This window comes from Grampus griseus, assembly GCF_964374135.1.
Source record: "Grampus griseus genome assembly, chromosome: 3".
NCBI lineage: Eukaryota > Metazoa > Chordata > Mammalia > Artiodactyla > Delphinidae > Grampus > Grampus griseus.
In genome coordinates, this window is record NC_139019.1 from 16,181,979 (window position 1) to 16,206,060 (window position 24,082).

At 37.2% G+C, this 24,082-nt stretch overlaps 1 protein-coding gene across 1 annotated transcript in view; it reads right to left on the minus strand.

Moving 5' to 3' along the window:
• The window catches only part of CDH18 (cadherin 18), a gene marked incomplete at both ends in the record, with an annotated part of 349,009 nt that overhangs the window by 59,314 nt on the left and 265,613 nt on the right, over nucleotides 1–24,082 (minus strand). The window contains one exon of the mRNA XM_082651620.1: nucleotides 20,451–20,587. Coding sequence (XP_082507746.1) covers nucleotides 20,451–20,587 — 137 coding nt within the window. The remainder of the gene's footprint in view (nucleotides 1–20,450; nucleotides 20,588–24,082) is intronic.

Below are 24,082 nucleotides of genomic sequence, written 5' to 3' on the forward strand. Positions count from 1 at the left end.
CTCCATTGTGTGAGTGGGCGTTATCCAGTCAGCTGAAGACATGAACAGAAGCAAAGGCTGATCCTCCTTCAAATAAGAGAGAATTCTCTTGCCTGATGGCCTTTGAGGCATTGGCTCTCCCTGGTTCTGGCCTTAAGATGTACCCTAGGGAGAGGGGGAAGATGGCAGAAGAGTAAGGTGCGGAGATCACCTTCCTCCCCACAGATACACCAGAAATACATCTACACGTGGAATAACTCCTACAGAACACCTACTGAACGCTGGCAGAAGACCTCAGACCTCCCAAAAGGCAAGAAACTCCCCACATACCTGGGTAGGGCAAAAGAAAATAGAATAAACAGAGACAAAAGGATAGGGATGGGACCTGCACCAGTGGGAGGGAGCTGTGAAGGAGGAAAGGTTTCCACACACTAGAAGCTCCTTCGCGGACGGAGACTGCAGGTGGCGGAGGCAGGAGCTTTGGAGCCACGGAGGAGAGTGCAGCAACAAGGGTGCGGAGGGCAAAGCGGGGAGATTCCCGCACAGAGGATCGTTGCCAACCGGCACTCACCAGCCCGAGAGGCTTGTCTGCTCACCTGCAGGGGCGGGCAGGGCTGGGTGCTGAGGCTTGGGCTTCGGTCGGAGCGCAGGGAGAGGACTGGCCACGTGAACACAGCCTGAATGGGTTAGTGCACTACGCCTAGCTGGGAGGGAGTCCGGGGAAAAGTCTGGACCTGCCGAAGAGGCAAGAGACTTTTTCTTCCCTCTTTGTTTCCTGGCAAAGAGAGGGGATTAAGAGCACTGCTTAAAGGAGCTCCATAGACGGATGTGATCCGCGGCTAAAAGCACGGACCACAGAGCCGGGCATGAGACGCTAAGGCTGCTCCTGCCACCACCAAGAAGCCTGTGTGCGAGCACAGGGCACACTCCACACCTCCCTTCCGGGGAGACTGTGCAGTCTGCCACTGCCAGGGCCCCGGGATCCAGGGACAACTTCCCCAGGAGAACGCACAGCGGCTGGTGCAATGCCACGCCAGCCTCTCCTGCCGCAGGCTCTCCCTGCATCCGTACCCCTCCCTCCCACCGGCCTGAGTGAGCCAGAGCCCCTGAATCAGTGGCTCTATTAACCTCGTCCTGTCTGAGCCAAGAACAGACGCCCTCTGGTGAACTACATGCAGAGGCGGGGCCAAATCCAAAGCTGAGCCCTGGAAGCTGTGCGAACAAAGAAGAGAAAGGGAAATCCCTCCCAGCAGCCTCAGGAGCAGCAGATTAAATCTCCACAATCAACTGGTTGTGCCCTGCATCTGTGGAATACCTGAATAGACAACGAATCATCCCAAATTGAGGAGGTGGACTTTTAGAACAAAATTTATTTTTTCCCCTTTTCCTCTTTTTGTGAGAGTGTATGCTTCTGTGTGAGATTTTGTCTGTATAGCTTTGCTTTCACCATTTATCCTAGGGTTCTATCCGTCCTTTTTTTTTTTTTTAACTTAAAAAAATTTTTTTTCTTAATAATTATTTTTCTTATTTTTAATAATTTTATTTTTTCTTACTTTATTTTATTTTCTTTTATACTCTATCTTTCTTTCTTTCTTTCTTTCTTTCTTCCTTCCTTCCTTTCTTTTTCTCTACTATTTCTCCCTTTTATTCTGAGCCCTGTGGATGAAAGGCTCTTGGTGCTGCAGCCAGGAGTCAGTGCTGTGCCTCTGAGGTGGGAGAGCCACCTTCAGGACACTGGTCCACAAGAGACCTCCCAGCTCTGTGTAATACCAAATGGCAAAAATCTCTCAGAGACCTCCATCTCAACGCCAACACTCAGCTTCACTCAACGATGAGCAAGATATAGTGCTGGACACCCTATGCCAAACAACAACAACACCCATTAGCAGAGAGGCTGCCTAAAATCATAATAAGTCCACAGATACCCCAAAACACACCAACAGACATGGACCTGCCAACCAGAAAGACAAGATCCAGCCTCATCCACCTGAACACAGGCACTAGTCCCCTCCACCAGAAAGCCTACACAACCCACTGAACCAGCTTTAGCCACTGGGACACACACCCAAAACAACAGGAACTATGAACCTGCAGACTGCAAAAAGGAGACCCCAAACACAGTAAGATAAGCAAAATGAGAAGACAGAAAAACACACAGCAGATGAAGGAACATGATAAAAACCCACCAGACCTAACAAATGAAGAGGAAATAGGCAGTCTACCTGAAAAAGAACTCAGAATAATGATAGTAAAGATGATCCAAAATCTTGGAAATAGAATAGAGAAAATGCAAGAAACATTTAACAAGGACCTAGAAGAACTAAAGATGGAACAAGCAACAATGAACAACACAATAAATGAAATTAAAAATACTCTAGATGGGATCAATAGAAGAATAACTGAGGCAGAAGAATGGATAAGTGACCTGGAAGAGAAAGTAGTGGAAATAACTATAGCCGAGCAGAATAAAGAAAAAAGAATGAAAAGAACTGAGGACAGTCTCAGAGACCTCTGTGACAACATTAAACACACCACATACAAATTGTAGGGGATTCAGAAGAAGAAGAGAAAAAGAAAGGGACAGAGAAAATATTTAAAGAGATTATAGTTGAAAACTTCCCTCATATGGAAAAGGAAATAGTTAATCAAGTCCAAGAAGCACAGAGAGTCCCATACAGGATAAATCCAAGGAGGAACACGCCAAGACACATATTAATCAAACTGTCAAAAATTAAATACAAAGAAAACATATTAAAAGCAGCAAGGGAAAAACAACAAATAACACACAAGGGAATCCCCATAAGGTTAACAGCTGATCTTTCAATAGAAACTGTGCAAGCCAGAAGGGACTGGCAGCACATATTTAAAGTGATGAAGGAGAAAAACCTGCAACCAAGATTAATCTACCCAGCAAGGATCTCATTCAGATTTGAAGGAGAAATAAAAACCTTTACACACAAGTAAAAGCTGAGAGAGTTCAGCACCACCAAACCAGGTTTACAACAAATGCTAAAGGATCTTCTCTAGGCAAGAAACACAGGAGAAGGAAAAGACCTACAATAACAAACCCAAAACAATTAAGACAATGGGAATCAGAACATACATGTCGATAATTACCTTAATGTAAATGGATGAAATGTTCCCACCAAAAGACACAGACTGGCTGAATGGATAAAAAACAAGATATATATATATATATATATATATATATATATATATATATATATATACTGACTACAAGAGACCCACATCAGATCTAGAGACACATACGGACTGAAAGTGAGGGGATGGAAAAAGATATTCCATGCAAATGGAAACCAAAAGAAAGCTGGAGTAGCAATTCTCATATCAGACAAAATAGACTTTAAAATAAAGACTATTAGAAGAGACAAAGAAGGACACTACATAATGATCAAGGGATCAATCAAAAAAGAAGATATAACAATTGTAAATATTTATGCACCCAACATAGAAGCACCTCAATACATAAGGCAAATAATAACACCCATAAAAGGGGAAATTGACAGTACCACATTCATAGTAGTGGACTTTAACACCCCACTTTCACCAACGGACAGATCATCCAAAGTAAAAATAAATAAGGAAACACAGCTTTAAATGATACATTAAACAAGATGGACTTAATTTATATTTATAGGACATTCCATCCACAAACAACAAAATACACATTTGTCTCAAGTGCTCATGGAACATTCTCCAGGATAGGTCATATGTTGGGTCACAAATCAAGCCTTAGTAAAATTAAGAAAATTGTAATTGTATCAAGTATCTTTTCTGACCACAATGCTAAGAGACTAGGTATCAATTACAGGAAAAAATCTGTAAAAAAATACAAACACATGTAGGCTAAACAATACACTACTTAATAACAAAGTGATCACTGAAGAAATCAAAGCAGAAATCAAAAAATACCTAGAAACAATTGAAAATGGAGACACAATGACCCAAAATCTGTGAGACGCAGCAAAAGCTGTTCTAACAGGGAAGTTTATAGCAATACAATCCTTCCTAAAGAAACAGGAAACATCTCGAATAAACAACCTAACCTTGCACCTAAAGCAATTAGAGAAAGAAGAACAAAAAAACACCCCAAAGTTAGCAGAAGGAAAGAAATCATAAAGATCAGATCAGTAATAAATGAAAAAGAAATGAAGGAAACAATAACAAATATCAATAAAAGTAAAAGCTGGTTCTTTGAGAAGATTTAAAAAAAAAGATAAACCATTAGGCGGACTCATCAAGAGAAAAAGGGAGAAGACTCAAATCAATAGAATTAGAAATGAAAAGGAGAATTAAAAACTGACACTGCAGAAATACAAAAGATCCTCAGAGGTTACTATAAGCAACTCTATGCCAATAAAATGGACAACCTGGAAGAAATGGACAAATTCTTAGAAATGCACAACCTGCCAAGACTGAATCAGGAAGAAATAGAAAATATGAACATGGTAATCACAAGCACTGAAATTGAAACTGTGATTAAAAATCATCCAACAAACAAAAGCCCAGGACCAGATGGCTTCACAGGAGAATTCTTTCAAACGTTTAGAGAAGAACAAACACCTATTCTTCTCAAACTCTTCCAAAATACAGCAGAGGGAGGAACACTCCCAAATTCATTCTACAAGGCCACCATCACCCTGATACCAAAACCAGACAAGGATATCACAAAGAAAGAAAACTACAGGCCAATATCACTGATGAACATAGATGCAAAAATCCTCAACAAAATACTAGCAAACAGAATCCAACAGCATATTAAAAGGATCATACACCATGATCAAGTGGGGTTTATTCCAGGAATGCAAGGATTCTTCAATATACGCAAATCAATCAATGTGATACACCATATTAACAAATTGAAGGAGAAAAACCATATGGTCATCTCAGTAGATGCAGAGAAAGCTTTCGACAAAATTCAACACTCATTTATGATAAAAACCCTCCAGAAAGTAGGCATAGAGGGAACTTTCCTCAACATAATAAAGGCCATATATGACAAACCTACAGCCAACAACTCCTCAATGGTGAAAAACTGAAAGCATTTCCACTAAGATCAGGAACAAGACAAGGTTGCCCACTCTCACCACTCTTATTCAACATAGTTTTGGAAGTTTTAGCCACAGCAATCAGAGAACAAAAGGAAAGAAAAGGAATCCAAATCGGAAAGAAGAAGTGAAGCTGTCACTGTTTGCAGATGACATGATACTATACATAGAGAATTCTAAAGATGCTACCAGAAAACTACTAGAGCTAAACAATGAATTTGGTAAAGTAGCAGGATTCAAAATTAATGCACAGAAATCTCTGGCATTCCTATACACTAATGATGAAAAATATGAAAGTGAAATCAAGAAAGCACTCTCATTTACCATTGCAACAAAAAGAATAAAATATCTAGGAATAAACCTACCTAAGGAGACAAAAGACCTGTATGCAGAAAATTATAAGACACTGATGAAAGAAATGAAAGATGATACAAATAGATGGAGAGATATATCATGTTCTTGGATCAGAAGAATCAACATTGTTGAAAATGACTCTACTACCCAAAGCAATCTACAGATTCAATGCAATCCCTATCAAACTACCACTGGCATTTTTCACAGAACTAGAACAAAAAATTTCACAATTTGTATGGAAACACAAAAGACATCGAATAGTGAAAACAATCTTGAGAATGAAAAATGGAGCTGGAGGAAGCAGGCTCCCTGACTTCAGACTATACTACAAAGCTACAGTAATCAAGACAGTATGGTACCGGCACAAAAAAAGAAATATAGATCAATGGAGCAGGATAGAAAGCCCAGAGATAAACCCATGCACATATGGTCTCCTTATCTTTGATAAAGGTGGCAGGAATGTACAGTGGAGAAAGGACAGCCTCTTCAGTAAGTGGTGCTGGGAAAACTGAACAGGTACATGTAAAAGTATGAGATTAGAACACTCCCTAACACCATACACAAAAATAAGTTCAAAATGGATTAAAGACCTAAATATAAGGCCAGAAACTATCAAACTCTTGGAGGAAAACATAGACAGAACACTCTATGATATAAATCACAGCAAGATCCTTTTTGACCCACCTCCTAGGGAAATGGAAATAAAAACAAAAATAAACAAATTGGACCTAATGAAACTTAAAAGCTTTTGCACAGCAAAGGGAACCATAATCAAGACCAAAAGACAACCCTCAGAATGGGAGAAAATATTTGCAAATGAAGCAACTGACAAAGGATTAATCTCCAAAATTTACAAGCAGCTTATGCATCTCAATAAAAGAAAAAAAAAAAAAACTAATCCAAAAATGGGCAGAAGACCTAAATAGACATTTCTCCAAAGAAGATATACAGACTGCCAACAAAAACATGAAAGAATGCTCAACATCACTAATTGTTAAATAAATGCAAATCAAAAGTACAATGAGATATCATCTCACACCAGTCAGAATGGCCATCATCAAAAAATCTAGAAACAATAAATGCTGGAGAGGGTGTGGAGAAAAGGGAACACTCTTGCACTGCTCATGGGAATGTGAATTGATACAGCCACTATGGAGAACAGTATGGAGGTTCCTTAAAAATCTACAAATAGAAATACCGTATGACCCAGCAATCTCATTACTGGGCATATACACTGAGAAAACCATAATTCAAGAAGAGTCATGTACCAAAATATTCATTGCAGCTCTTTTTACAATAGCCCAGAGATGGAAACAACCTAAGTGTCCATCATCAGATGAATGGATAAAGAAGATGTGGCACATATATACAATGGAATATTACTCAGCCATAAAAAGAAACGAAATTGAGCTATTTGTAATGAGGTGGATGAACCTAGAGTCTGTCATACAGAGTGAAGTACATCAGAAAGAGAAAGACAAATACCATATGCTAACAAATATATATGGAATTTAAGAAAAAAAAATGTCATGAAGAAGCTAGGGGTAAGACAGGAATAAAGACACAGACCTACTAGAGAATGGACTTGAGGATATGCGGAGGGGGAAGGGTAAGCTGTGACAAAGTGAGAGAGTGGCATGGACATATATACACTACCAAACGTAAAATAGACAGCTAGTGGGAAGCAGCCTCATAGCACAGGGAGATCAGCTTGGTGCTTTGTGACCACCTAGAGGGCTGAGATAGGGAGGGTGGGAGGAAGGGAGATGCAAGAGGGAAGAGATATGGGAACATATGTACATGTATAACTGATTCACTTTCATAAAGCAGAAACTAACACACCATTGTAAAGCAATTATACTACAATAAAGATGAAAAAAAAATGTACCCTAGGACATGGGATCTGAGGATTTTAGACTTGCCAGCCTCCATAACTGCAGGAGCCAACATAAGCCAATTCATCAAAATGAATTGATTGATTCAGAATTATTGATTCTGATTCCTATTGTTTCTGTTTCTCTGTAGCACCCTGAATAATACAAGTACAGTTGACAGCAGAATGCAGGTTAATCTTTACTCATCTCAAGGCTGAATCCATGAATTACCTGTCTATGAAATCTTCACTGGTCCTCTTAGAGAGATTAAGTCACCATGTTTTCATGTTTCTCTAGTCCCTAAAAAATTTATCACTAAAACTCCCTCTGGCAAGAGCATTGCAATCACAACTAACTGCTGAACAATCATCGACAGGAAGATACTGGAACTCACCAAAAAAGATATCCAATATCCAAATACAAAGGAGAAGCCACAATGAGATGGTAGGAGGGGCACAATCACAAATAAAATCAAATCCCATAACTGCTGTGTGTGTGACTTACAAACTGGAGAATGCTTATACCACAGAAGTCCACCCATTGGAGTGAAGGTTCTGAGCCCCACGTTAGGCTTCCCAACCGCGGGGGCTGGCAATGGGAGGAGGAATTCCTAGAGAATCAGACTTTGAAGGTTACAGGGATTTGATTACAGGACTTCAACAGGACTGGGGGAAACAGAGACTCCACTCCTGGACGTCACACACAAAGTAGTGTGCACATTGGGACACAGGGCAAGGAGCAGTGACCCCACAGGAGACTGAACCAGACCTACCTGCTAGTGTTGCATGGTCTCCTGCAGAGGCGGGGTGTGGCTGTGTCTCACTGTGAGGAAAAGGACACTGGCAGCAAAAATTCTGGGAAGTACTCCTTGGTGTGAGCCTTCCCAGAGTCCTCCATTAGCCCCACCAAAGAACCAGGTAGGCTCCAGTGTTGGGTCGTCTCAGGCCAAACAACCAACATGGAGGGAACCCAGCCCCACCCATAAGTAGACAAGCAGATTAAAGTTTTACTGAGCTCTGCCCACCAGAGCAACACCCAGCTCTACCCACCAACAGTCCCTCCCATCAGGAAACTTCCACAAGCCTCTTAGATAGCCTCATCCACCAGAGGGCAGAGAGCAGAAGCAAGAAGAACTACAATCCTGCAGCCTGTGGAACGAAAACCACATTCAGAGAAATATAAACAAAGTAAAAAGGCAGAGGACTATGTACCAGATGAAGAAACAAGACAAAACCACAGAAAAACAACTAATTGAAGTAAAGATAGGCAACTTTCCAGAAAAAAAAAATTCAGAATAATAATAGTAAAGATGATCCAGGACCTCAGAAAAAGGATGGAGGCAAAGATCGGGAAGATGCAAGAAATGTTTAACAAAGACCTAGAACAATTAAAGAACAAACAAACAGAGATGAACAATAAAACAACTGAAATAAAAAATACACTAGAAGCAATCAATAACAGAATAACTGAGGCAGAAGAATGGATAAATGACCTGGAAGACAGAATGGTGGGATTTACTGCTGTGGAACAGAATAAAGAAAAAAGAATGAAAAGAAATGAAGACAGCCTAAGAGACCTCTGGGAAAACATTAAACACAACAACAGTCGCATTATAGCGGCTCCAGAAGGAGAAGAAAGAGAGAAATGACCCGAGAAAATATTTGAAGAGATTATAGTTGAAAACTTCCCTAACAGGGGAAAGGAAATAGCCTCCCAAGCCCAGGAAGCGCAGAGAGTCACAGGCAGGATAAACCTAAGGAGAAACACACTGAGACACATAGTAATCAAATTGGCAGAAGTTAAAGACAAAGAAAAATTATTGAAATCAGCAAGGGAAAAATGACAAATAACATACATGGGAACTCCCATAAAGTTAAGAGCTGATTTCTCAGCAGAAACTCTACAAGCCAGAAGGGAATGGCATGACATATTTAAAGTGATGAAAGGGAAGAACTTACAACCAAGATTACTCTACCTGTCAATGATTTCATTCATATTCAATGGAAAAATCAAAAGCTTTACAGACAAGGAAAAGCTAAGAGAATTCAGCACCACCAAACCAGCTCTACAACAAATACTAAAGGAACTTCCCTAAGTGGGAAACACAAGAGAAGAAAAGAAACTACAAAACCAAACCCATAACAATTAAGAAAATGGTAATAGGAACACACATATCGATAATTACCTTAAACATGAATGGATTAAATGCTCCAGCGAAAAGACACAGGCTCGCTGAATGGATACAAAAACAAGACCTATATATATGCTGTCTACAAGAGACCCACTTCAGACCTAGAAACACATACAGACTGAAAGTGAGGGGATGGAAAAATATATTCCATGAAAATGGAAATCAAAAGAAAGCTGGAGTCGCAATACTCATATCAGATAAAATAGACTTTAAAATAAAGAATGTTCCAAGAGACAAGGAAGGACACTACATAATGATCAAGGGATCAATCCAAGAAGGTATAACAATTATAAATATATATGCACCCAACGTAGAAGCAGCTCAATACATAAGCCAAATGCTAACAGCAATTAAAGAGGAAATTGACAGTAACACAATAATAATGGGGGACTATAACACCTCACTTACACCAAGAGACAGATCACCCAAACAGAAAATTAATAAGGAAACACAAGCTTTAATTGACACAACAGACCAGATAGATTTAATTGATATTTATAGGACATTCCATCCAAATACAGCAGATTCCATTTTCTTCTCAAGTGTGCATGGAACATTCTCCAGGATAGATCACATCTTGGGTCACAAATCAAGCCTCAGTAAATTTAAGAAAATTGAAATCATATCAAGCATCTTTTCTGGCCACAAAGATTAGAAATCAATAACAGGGGGAAAAAAACGTAAAAAACACAAACACATGGAGGCTAAACAATACATTACTAAATAACCAAGAGATCACTGTAGAAAGCAAAGAGGAAATCAAAAAATACCTAGAGACAAATGACAATGAAAACACTATGATCCAAAACCTATGGGATGCAGCAAAAGCAGTTCTAACAGGGAAGTTTATAGCAATACAAGCCTACCTCAAGAAACAAGAAAAATCTCAAATAAACCATCTAACCTTATACATAAAGGAGCTAGAGAAAGAACAAATAAAACCCAAAGTTAGCAGAAGGAAACAAATCATAAAGATCAGAGCAGAAATAAATGAAATAGAAACAAATAAAACAATAGCAAAGATGAATAAAACTAAAAGCTGGTTCTTTAAGAAGATAAACAAAATTGATAAACCATTAGCCAGACTCATCAAAAACAAGAGGGAGAGGACACATATCAATAAAATTAGAAATGAAAAAGAAGTTACAACAGACACCACAGAAATACAAAGCATCCTAAGAGGCTACTACATGCAACTATATGCCAATAAAATGGACAATCTGGAAGAAATGGACAAATTCTTAGAAATGCAGAAACTTCCAAGACTGAACCAGGAAGAAATAGAAAATATGAACAGACCAATCACAAGTAATAAAATTGAAACTGTGATTAAAAATCTTCCAAAAAACAAAAGTCCAGGACCAGATGGCTTCACAGGTGAATTCTATCAAACATTTAGAGAAGAGCTAACACCCATTCTTCTCAAATTCTTCTAAAAAATTGCAGAGGAAGGAACAGTCCCAAACTCATTCTATGAGGCCACCACCACCCTGATACCAAAACCAGACAAAGATACTCCAAAAAAAAGAAAATTACAGACCAATATCACTGATGAATATAGATGCAAAAATCCTCAACGAAATACTAGCAAACAGAATCCAACAACATATTAAAAGGATCATACACCATGATCAAGTGGGATTTATCCCAGGGATGCAAAGATTCTTCAATATATGCAAATCAATCAATGTGATACACCATATTAACAAATTTAATAATAAAAATCATATGATCATCTCAGTAGATGCAGAAAAAGCTTTTGACAAAATTCAACACCCATTTATGACAAAAACTCTCCAGAAAGTGGGCATAGAGGGAACCTACCTCAACATAATAAAGGCATTATATGACAAACCCACAGCAAACATCATTCTCAATGGTGAAAAACTGAAAGCATTTCCTCTAAGATCAGGAACAAGACAAGGATGTCCACTCTCACCACTATTATTCAACATAGTTTTGGAAGTCCTAGCCATGGCAATCAGAGAAGAAAAAGTAAAAGGAATACAAATTGGAAAAGAAGAGGTAAAACTGTCACTGTTTGCAGATGACATGATACTATACATACAGAATCCTAAAAATGCCACCAGAAAACTACTAGAGCTAATCAATGAATTTGGTAAAGATGCAGGATATAAAATTAATACACCAAAATCTCTGGCATTCCTATACACTAATGATGAAAAATCTGAAAGGGAAATTAAGGAAACACTCCCATTTACCATTACAACAAAAAGAATAAAATACTTAGGAATAAAACTATCTATGGAGACAAAAGACCTGTATGCAGAAAACTCTAAGACACTGATGAAAGAAATTAAAGATGATACAAACAGATGGACAGATATACCATGGTCTTGGATTGGAAGAATCAATATTGTGAAAATGACTATACTACCCAAAGCAATCTACAGATTCAATGCAATCCCTATCAAATTACCAATGGCATTTTTTACAGAACTAGAACAAAATATCTGAAAATTTGTATGGAGACACAAAAGACCCTGAATAGCCAAAGCAGTCTTGAGGGAAAAAAAAAAAATGGAGCTGGAGGAATCAGACTCCCTGACTTCAGACTATACTACAAAACTACAGTAATCAAGACTCTATGGTACTGGCACAAAAACAGAAATATAGATCAATGGAACAGGATAGAGAGTCCAGAGATAAACCCATGCACAAATGGTCAACTAATCTATCACAAAGGAAGCAAGGATATACAATGGAGAAAAGGCAGTCTCTTCAATAAGTGGTGTTGGGAAAACTGGACAGCTACATGTAAAGGAATGAAATTAGAACACTGCCTAACACCATACGCAAAAATAAACTCGAAATGGATTAGAGACCTAAATATAAGACCAGACACTATAAAACTCTTAGAGGAAAACACAGGAAAAACACTCTTTGACATAAATCACATCAAGATCTTTTTTGATCCACCTCCTAGAGTAATGGAAATAAAACCAAAAATAAACAAATGGGACCTAATGAAATTTAAAAGCTTTTGCAAAGCAAAGGAAACTACAAACAAGATGAAAAGACAGCCCTCAGAATGGGAGAAAATATTTGCAAACGAATCAACAGAAAAAGGATTAATCTCCAAATCATACAAGCAATTCATGCAACTCAATATCAAGACAATAAACAACCCAATCCAAAAATAGGCCAAAGACCTATATAGACATTTCTACAAAGAAGACATACAGATGGCCAAGAGGCACATGAAAATATGCTCAACATCACTAATTATTAGAGAAATGCAAATCAAAACTACAATGAGGTATCACCTCACACCAGTTAGAATGGGCCTCATCAGAAAATCTACAAACAACAAATCCTGGAAAGGTTGTGGAGAAAAGAGAACCCTCTTGCACTGTTGGTGGGAATGTAAATTGATACAGCCACTATGGAGAACAGTATGGAGGTTCCTTAATAAACTAAAAATAGAATTATCATATTACCCAGCAATCCCACTACTGGGCATATACCCAGAGAAAACCATAATTCAAAAAGACACATGCACCCCAGTGTTCATTACAGCACTATTTACAATAGCCAGATCACGGAAGCAAACTAAATGCCCATCGATAGACAAATGGATAAAGAAGATGTGGTACATATATACAATGGAATATTAGTCATAAAAAGTAATGAAATTGGGTCATTTGCAGAGATGTAGATGGATCTAGAGACTGTCATACAGAGCAAAGTAAGTCAGAAAGAGAAAAACAGATATTGTATATTAACGCATATATGTGGAACCTAGAAAAATGGTACAGATGAACCGGTTTGCAGGGCAGAAATTGAGACACAGATGTGGAGAACAAACATATGGACACCAAGGGGGGAAAGTGGCACGGGGGGTGGGGGATTGGTGGTGGGATGAATTGGGAGACTGGGATTGACATATATACACTAATATGTATAAAGTGGATAACTAAAGAACCTGCTGTATAAAAATATATTAAATTTAAGAATTAAAAAAAAGAAAACATCACCACAGTAATTATCCATAATGCAATTATTTGCTTAACTTATCTTTTGCATTAGACTCTTAAATTCCTCAAAGACAAAATAATACCCTCAATATCATTAGTGCCTAAAATACTACACTACCTAGCAAGTATCATTTATTAATATATTCTGAGTGAGTTAGTTAAGGTATACTTTAGGACCAAGATGATAAAGTATACCATACCAAAGTACTGGAATGGTAGCCAAGGAAGTAGAACATTCCAAGAGGAGACAGGATGATTAATACAGTCAAACAACACAAATAAATCAGGGGAGATAAGAAATGAAAAGTACTCATTGGTTTAGCTATTGGGAAGTGATGAACACATTGGCAGTTTCTGCAAATCACTTAGAATGAAACTATACATTATCCTGAGCTGAGACATTAACATGGAAATTGAGGGAGATGAGAGCTAGTCACTTGAAAAATATATTAAGAACTACTTATTGAGTGCCTACTAGTGCTATTATTTTACTTAGGAGTCATATAAAAGGAAAAGTAAGTGATGACATATAAGTTTGAAAGAATATTTATTATCCTATAAAAAAATAATACCCCCAAATTTTACAGATATTTTAGGATTATGGTAGGTAGAATTCTAAAGGTGCCAGCACATGATTTCTGTCCCTTGGTTATTCAACTAAACACTAATCTGGATACTGTTGTGAAGGAATTTTGCAGGTGTAATTAAAGTCCCAAGTCAGGTGACCTTAAAACACAAAGATTATTTGGGTGGGCCTGACCCAGTTGGGTGAAAACCACTGAAAGCAGAGACTTTCTCCAGATGGTAGCAGAAGAGAAAATTAAATAGATTCAAGCATAAGAAGGATTTGACACACTGTTGCTTGTTTGAAGAAGGTAAAGGAATGCAGGCAGCTTCTAAGAGGAGGGAACTGCCTCAGCTAACAACCAGAAAAAGAATGGAGCCCTCACACCTACATCCTCAAGAAAGTGGATTCTGCCAACAAGGAAAATGAGTGTGAAATCAGATTCTTCCCTGGAGCCTTCAGATAAGAGCCCAGCCCAGCTGACACATGATTTCAGTCTTTCCAGATTTAAAGCAGAGAACTCAGTTGAACACTCCTGGACTTCTGACCTAAAGAAATCATATGATTATTTGCTACACATTAATAGAAAAGTAATAGAAGTTACCAAATAGCTCCATTATAGATTACATTGTTACATGTAACATAAATGTTCCACAGGTATTTTTTGAGAAAGTACCCTTCCACCAGAACTGTGATATGTGATAATAAGACATCACTTTTTATTTCCCTGACCAGACACATATTGAATTTATCTGATTATTAGTGTATTCTTTAAAATTGTGAAAATAATCTTATGTCTCAGAATGATTTTTTAAAATAATAGAATAAACCTTAATCAGTTAAAATACCTGACCAGTACTTGGGTTCAATGGGCAACAGCTGCCACAGAGGGTCATATTAGAATAAGCACAGATCTAGGAACCAAAATATTTAGATTCATATTTTGTGTGAGTCTCACTTTCCTTTCTCTTATAAAATGAGAAAATATGTGTCTTCTCTATTTCACAAAAAATTTTGTTAAGATGACATGGCTGTAAAACACACCATACAAGTGCAAATAGCTGCTAGTTATGTTTAGCTGCAGTAGTAAAAGATATCACAGACCAGACCCACGTTTCCTGCATGACTGGGCAGTTGAATAATCACTTTGACCTAGAACCACAGGATGAAAAAAGGCAGAGCCAAACATCATGTAATTAACAGCTGCATTGCATCTGAGCCCCACCTGAATGCTCAAAGGATGCCCACTTCAGCTGTGACACCCTCAGCTTTCACACTGGTCCTCTAGCAGGAGGCCTGTTCACCTGAAGGAAAGACCAATATTTTGTTTTCTTTTGCACAGAGGTGCTTTGCTCTTATTTTCTCTTAAATCCTGGTGCATTGCTTCATCTGCCCAGAGAAGGAACATTTCTCTTCTCTTAACCCCTAGGTAGGCTAAACAAGTATTTTAAAACCTTAACTTCTAATTTTAATTCCGTAGAACAACAGTCTCCTCAAAACTGTTACATTAAGGTTTTAGAAAATCCCATTTCTGCTCTTGAAAGACAATGTCAATAGAATGAGAAGATAAGACACATACTGGGAGAAAATATTTGCAAAAGACGCATCTAATAAATTAGTTACACAAAACATGCAAAGGAGTCAAAATTAAACATTAAGAAAACAAATAACCTGATTAAAAAATGGGCCAAAGACCTTAATAGATACTTCACCAAAGAAAACATACACATGGCAAATAAGTATATGAAAACATGTTTCACATATATGTCATCAGGAAAGTGCAAATTAAAGCAAGATACTACTACATATCTATGAGTGGCCCAAATCCAGGGAAGACTGACAATACCAAATGCTCGTTAGGATGTGGAACAATGGGAACTCTTATTCATTCATATCTGGTGGCTATGCAAACTGGCACAGCTGTTTCAAAAGACGTTTTGTCAATTTCTTATAAAACTAAACATACTCTTACCATATGATCCAAGGAGTGCACATTTTGTATTTACCAAAGGAGCTGAAAATTTCTGGCCATACAAAAACCTACACATGGATGTTTATAGCAGCTTTATTTCATCATTGCCAAAACTTGGAAACAACCAAGATGAATTCACCTTCAGACGATGAATGGATAAACTCTGGTACATGCTGACAATGGAATATTATTGAGTACAAAAAAAATGAGCTATCAAGACATAAAAAGACATGGAGGAACCTTCAATCCATATTACTAAGTGAAAGAAGCCAACCTGAAAGGCTACATACTGTATGATTTCAACTACATGACATTCTGGAAAAGGTAAAACTATGGAGTCAATAAAAAGATCAGTGGTTGCCAGGGGTAGGGATGGGGAGACATGAACAGGTACAGCACAGAAGATTTTTAATGCATTCAAATTACTCTGTATGATATTATATTGATGGGTTTATGCCGTTATACATTTATCCAAAGCCATAGAATAAGGAGTTAACCCTAAATTAAACTATAAACATTGGTTGGTTATGATGTGTCAATGTAGGTTCATCAATTGTAACAAATGTATCACTCTGGTGGGGGAATGTTGATAGCAGAGAAAGCTAAGCATGTGCAGGTGCAGAGAATATATGGGAAGTCTCTGTCCATTCCTCTCAAGTTTGCTATGAGCCTAAAACTGCACTAAATAAAATAAAGCCTTTAAAAAGATCCTGTAGAAAAAGTATCCAAAATAGAAAATACTTTGATGACATGGCTCATGTTAAAGTAAATGCTTACAAACAATTGTACGCGGAAGGGCACCCAACTCTATTTTATAGGCACTTAGGCTAAGCAATCAGTAAGTGAATGTGAGCTTTTCCAGACACAGTCTCCCAATATGGCTATAAAATCTTAACTAGTGCTCGTTCTTTCTACATACCTGTTTATGATTAGGATTAAATTATATTTTAGTAGTGCTCATTGAGGAGTCTCTAAGGCTTCTTTATTACCATCTATAAAATTCAGGATGTTACTCTTTACTGTACTGTTTTACTTAGTAGATGTGTATTAACTCATTTCCCATATGAAATACTAGCAGATAGTATAAAAAAAAAAAAAGGAAAGAAAAGAAAAAGAACATAGTAAGTACATATTTAAGACGTTACTTTAGTAAAAATGAACATTTCCTTTAGTAATGATTGCAAATAATATAATTTTCATGATATACTTGAACTCATGTATATTTATAAATTAGCTTCTACTTGATACAAATATTATTTGGGCTGAGGTGAGATTTAGAAGTGATCTAAAGTATGGCTTCTGATCAAAATACCTCTGGAGTTGAACTTGATGTTATTTTAAAATAAGTCCCTATTCTTTCTGACAAGCAAATATCATTCTCCCCAGGGATTCTTCCCTTCCTTCTTCTGTACATGGAACCTGTTCTCAAGAAGAACTACACAATATTTTTGGAAACTTTTCAATGTCTCCATCACATCTACTTCAGTATATCAATCCATTTATTCTTTTATTTTAAAACTAATTTTAAACGAGCCTTTATCATTTGACAGCTATTTTATTGTACTTGGGTGACTAAGAACATGCAAATCTAGACCTAGTCTGATTATTTTGAAAATGAAAATTAACAAGAATTATAACAAATGAACCCACTCATGTATTCTTTATAACACTCATTTAAAAGTAATTTTTCAGCACAGTATTTCCCTTTGAAAATGCTTATTTTCAAAGGGAAATACTGTGCTGAAAAAATATCTAAATGGAAACCACTTGAATTGATTTTTCAGATGAGAAACATGAAAAATTCAGGTGGAATAGAAAAGACTGGAGTAGGGCTTCCCTGGTGGCACAGTGGTTGAGAATCTGCCTGCCAATGCAGGGGACACGGGTTTGAGCCCTGGTCTGGGAAGACCCCACATGCTGTGGAGCAACTGGGCCCATGAGCCACAGCTACTGAGCCTGCGTATCTGGAGCCTGTGCTCTGCAACAAGAGAGGCCGTGATAGTGAGAAGCCCGCACACCGCGATGAAGAGTGGCCCCCGCTTGTCACAACTAGAGAAAGCCCTCGCACAGAAACGAAGACCCAACACAGCCATAAATTAATTAATTAATTAATTTTAAAAAAATAGCAGATACCAAGAAATGGGATGAGGGAGATTTAAAAAAAAAAAAAAGACTGGAGTAGTTTAATTACTGATTTGTGATAAAGGACATTATAAAAGAGCATAAACCACAATGAGCTATCAGCCCACACCCACTAGAATGGTTATGGTCAGTATGTAATAATAAAAACTGGTAATAATATAGAGTAATAGGAACCCCCATATTGTGTTGTTGTGAATGTAAAATTTAGCCACTTTGGAAAACAGTCTGGCCGTTCATCAAAATTTTAAATATAATTTCTTTATGACCCCGCAATCCCACTCCTAGGTATATATCCCAAAGAAATGAAAACTCATCCACACAGAAACATTCATATTAATGCTCTTAAGAGCATTCTTCAAATTAGGCAAAAAGTGGAAGCAACCCAAACATCTATCAAGTGATGAATGTATAAATAAAATGTGGTATAACCATATAATGGAATATTTTTTAGCAATAAGAAAGAAGGAAATACTGATACATGCTACAATGTAAATGAACTTTGAAAATATCATGCTAAGTGAAATAAGCCAGTCACAAAGGACCATGTGTTATTGATTATTTTATATGAAATACCAATACAAGGCAAATCTATCACTATAGACTGAATGTTTATGTCTCCCCAAAATTCAGAGTGGACCACTCATGAGTGAGATTAGTACCCTTATAAAAGAGACTCCAGAGAGATTCCTTGCCCTTGCTACCATGTGAGTACATCACTAAGAGACAGCCATCTATGAACCAGGAAGTGGGTTCTCACCAGACCCCAAATCTGTTGGCCCCTAATCTCGGATTTCCAGACTCCAGAACTGTGAGAAAAAAATGTTTGCTGTTTAAAGCACTCAGTTTATGATATTTCGTTATAGCAGCCTAAACAGACTAAGACATCTATAGAAACAAAAACTAGATTAGTCGCTTCTTGGGTTGAGGCATGGGGAAGGGGGAGTAGAGAGTGATGACTAAGGGGGACAGGATTTCTTTCTTTCTTTTTTTTTTTTTTTTTTTTTTTTTTTGCGGTACGCAGACCTTTCACTGTTGTGGCCTCTCGCGTTGCGGAGCACAGGCTCCGGACACGCAGGCCCAGCGGCCATGGCTCACGGGCTCAGCCGCTCCACGGCATGTGGGATCTTCCCGGACCGGGGCACGAACCTGCGTCCCCTGCATCGGCAGGCAGACTCTCAACCACTGCACCACCAGGGAAGCCCAGGGATTTCCTTTTGAAGTAATGAACATATTCTAAAATCAATTGTGGTGACTGATGCACAGCTCTGAATTTACTAAAACTCATTAAACTATACACCTTAAAAAGATGAATGGTATGGTATGTAAACTATTTCTAAATGAAGTTTTAATATTTTTAAAATTTCTTATACCTTCTGAGGGCAAAAGAAAGAGAGAGCATAATTTTATTTTACATAACTTTATTTTCTAACATGAAGTTTTCCTAAATTTTAACATTTATAGTTCACTCATGAGTATGTTGGAATCTTTTAAAATGTATATGTAAGCTGGGTATACTATACTAAATTTTATTATAGTATATATAATACTAAACTTGGGGCAATTTGTACCTTTCACTTATTTCTCAACATTTAAAGAAAGACTTCATTTTCTTGACAGTAGTCCATTTTCTTAAAGCTTTATTCTAATTTCATTTGAAGACATTTATGTACATCTTTTTGAACTCAGAGATAATTGTTGACATTTATGCTTTTTAAAAAAATCTTAGGTGTTTAGCACAATGCCATGCTCTGGATGAGGATGGAACAATGGCCTTCCTCAGTTGTATACCATGTGCGTCTCTTGAAAAGAACTTAGACCTGCCTGTTGAAATTCCAAGAGCTACTCTTTTGCTATAAAATTTCTAAGTGTTAATTGAAGCTTGAGGAAGGGTGTTATATTGATAAAATTATTCAAGTAAAATGTTAGATTTTCGTTTCTTCTCTTTATATTCCTAAACTGCTCCACCGTATATGAAGTATTCTTCTACTTAAGTAAGACATAAGCACATGACAAAGCAAGTCTCATAATTAAGAAGAGAATTAAATATTTTGACTCAGTGATGCAGGCTAAGTGTTCTGTGATGCCAATTTTTCACCACTATGTGGGGATTAAAGTAAAGAAAAAGGTGTACACTTTATTCACTTCATCTGACAATGAGTAACTGTATCTACTACATTCTGTGCACTCTGCTAGATCATGGCATAAAAAATAGAAATCATGATAGCCCTGCTCCAGAGAAAGTCTCAGCATAAATCTTCATGTATAAGTGACATCTTTCCTATGGTACATAATGTAAAGAAATTTACCATTTTCTGAAGCAGCAACTGTGATGTTGTACCATGGAGTTTCTTCTCTATCAAGAACCTTGGTAGTCTTAATGGTCCCAGTGTTGGCATCAATGTTGAAAAACTTGTCATCTTCAGCATTGTAGTCAATGAAGTATCTAGAGAAAAAAAAATTGGATACTCTTTTACTTGATGCTATAATGAAGAAAAGAAAACTGAACCAAGGGAGGTATTAAATCTACTATACTCAAATATTGAAATATGTATATTTACTTCCCATATTTGGCCCTTAAGATTTGTCCACCTGTTTTATATTTGCATAGAAATGATATCAATTATTTTTCTGTCAGTCCTTAATTAAGGTTTAATTCAATTACTAATTCAAAAAGTTAAAAATCAAAACATTAAACTCCATGAATAAAATAGTAGGTAGTAGATAGTAAAAACACTGTAATTAATAAGGGAAGGATTGAAAAAAACTGCCTCTGTGAAGACCATAGTACATTAAGAAAAAATTAAACCTTTAATGAAACTTCTCATTGCTATATGTACAATGTTTTTAGGATAATAGATGTCAAAGATTAATTTATCTTGGAATTTCATCATAGCTGAGCTTTGAAGATAAATACAAAATGAAAAACAAAACATTTTAATTAATGACCATTGTGTCTCCATCACCTAGCAACTTGTTTCGTCAAAGAATGAGAAAATAAACAGGAAGTAGGTTGCATCCTCAGCCACAAATCTTCTTCCCTCACTAGTTCATGTAATTTTGTAGGGCTCTCTTCTATTAGGTTTGGCCTCCAGCTTACTTTGGCAATAGAATGAGTTGAAAGTGATGGTGTTCTGTTCCACATTTGGGTCTAGATTTCATGAGACTTTAAATGTTTCCTCTTATTCTCTGCCACTACCATAAGAAGCACATTCCAGGGTTAGACCACTGGTTCCCAGAAGAAAGATGAGCCCTCAAGTCAGAGTTGTCAGCTTCCCATCCTAGAGTAGAGCTACCTAGTAAATGAGCAAATGTAGGAATGAATGTCCTGGAGATTAGCAGACTTGGCAAAGAGAGGCCAGCCTAGTTCAGCTGTTCCTCAGCTAACTCACAGACACATACACCATGGTTATACATGCCTTTTTCCTATACCCTGAGTTTTGGGGTTTTACATTATTCAGCAGTAGTTAATTAACATAAATGTGAATAAATAATATAGTCAACAATCATCATATGTTCTAGGAATGTTCTAAACTATTCCTAAAACAATTTAATGAGTTTTTTTTTCTCCTCAAACCTCTAATACTTCTTCCCTCATCATTAATCTTAGCTTAAGTGACATTTCATCTACACCTGAAGAAAAAAAGATGAACTATTATGTGAAAAGTGCAAGGGGCAGAATATTTGAATAGAGGGAACTAAAGTGTAAAGATCCAAATTAAAGAAAAAGCTTGACTTGGTTTAAAAACAGATAGGTGTTTCAGTGTAGCTGGCAGAATGAATGAAGTGGATGGCTAGGGCATAGGACAAGCAAGTCCTATAGCACATGGTAAAGAGCTTTATTTTTTTTTATAAAATCGATGGGAAAACATTTTTAACAAAGGAAATAATGGATCTATTTACATTCTGGAAAAATGACAGTGGCTGCTTTGAATCTTGGATTATAGAATGTTAAAAACAATTCAGAAAAGAAATGATGTCATCATGGACAAAAGTGGAAAAATTAGAAGAAAATGAAGTGTATAAAATAGTGCTATATATTGACTACAACCTATAAAGCTTTTTGTTGTAGTGGCATTGGTAAAAAGAAGAAATTACAAATGACTCAATTTTTGTGTTGTATCTGTATATTTGATCTAGCATATAATTAATAAGCCCATTCATGGAGCTGGATAAAAAGTTAGGGGAAAGATTCCCTTTGGGAGAAAAAAGAGTTTGGGAGAAATCAATGATTTTGACATGTTATATCTTAGATGTCAATTAAATAAACATATGGAATAAAAAGAAGAAAATTAGAAATGGGTGTGGAGTTCAAGTGTACTTTCTGAACAGGAAATATAAATTTGAGGTAGATCAGCCTAAATGTAAAATAATGGGAACAATCTCATCTGGGAGAGAATTGTAAGAGAAAAGGAAGGGAAAGATTGAGCAGTACAACATCCAATCTTTTAAGTCTAAAGCAGTCCAGCATCTGAATAGGAGAAGGTACCAGCAAAAGGAGAGGAACAGCCCAGGGGAGAAGGAAAACTGGGAGGGAGAGGAGGCATAGAAGTCAAGAAGGAGTGTTCTAAGTGGACAGCTGAGGTAAAATTTATTAAGTTTAGTGGGGTTAGTAAAGGCTGAATTGGATTTGACAGGATGGACATCATTGGTTAATTTGAAAAGAGTAGTTTCAATAAAATATGAAAGGATGGAAGTTTTACTGTAGTGGATTCTAAAGTATATTGAATGTGAATATAGGAAACCCATGAGTCCTGAGACTTTATCGCATAATAGTACCTGAAGTAAAGATGAGAAAAATGGTGCCTTATGTCATCAGAGAAGTGGGTTCAACAAATTAAATTTTTTCTGATATGGGAAATATTAGTCACTGTCTTTGTTGAAGAATATAATAATTTTGAAAGAGGGAGGAAAAAAAGGGGACTCCCTGGTAATCCAGTGGTTAAGATTCCACACTTCCAATGAGGGGGTGGGGGTTCAATCCCTGGTCAGGGAACTGAGATCCCACATGCCATGTGGTGCAGCCAAAAAAAAAAGGGGGGGGAGGGAATATCTATAAAGAGAAAATTCATGAGAAGGTGAACAGACTATGTTCCAGAGCACAAATATAAGGATTTCTACTGAAAGTAACAGAGACACTTCTTCCATTTCAACATGAGGAAAATCTCAGAAGACAGGTGATTGTGGTGATGGAAATATTACAAACTTCATCATACTTTCTAGAAGAGAGTATAAGCATAGCTGAAATACAACCTGTGTCTTGCATAGGCATAAGGTGCTAACAGGGTACCTAGAACATATCACTCAGGTATAAACCTCATAACAACCTGTGGACACACATGCTCAAACATAGCAGAAGATATTAATAGCACAACAGAGATCCAAGTTATAGAACATCCCAAGAAATCTAGGAGCTCATTTAGTGAAAATAACACCTGACAAAAACAGAAGACATCACTTAAAACTGTGTGACCAAAACAAGGAATTGGCTATTTTGTGTACCGGTTGTTCTAATAATAATTATATGTTAATTAAAGAAAATTCAACATGCAAAATCAATTTAAATGAGAAAAGATAGGGGTACAAAGCAAATCTGATTCAAAGAGACACGTGGTCCAGACACTACAGAATAGAGGTAAAGAGGTATGCCATTGGGCTTTCCCAAAGCATTAGGCCATGGTGCACTGAAACTGGTTTACTTTCTTTTTTTCTTTTTTAACATCTTTATTGGAGTATAATTGCTTTACAATGGTGTGTTAGTTTCTGCTTTATAACAAAGTGAATCAGTTATACATATACATATGTTCTCATGTCTCTTCCCTCTTGCATCTCCCTCCCTCCCACCCTCCCTATCCCACCCTCTAGGTGGTCACAAAGCACCGAGCTGATCTCCCTGTGCTATTCGGCTGCTTCCCACTAGCTATCTGTTTTAAGTTTGGTA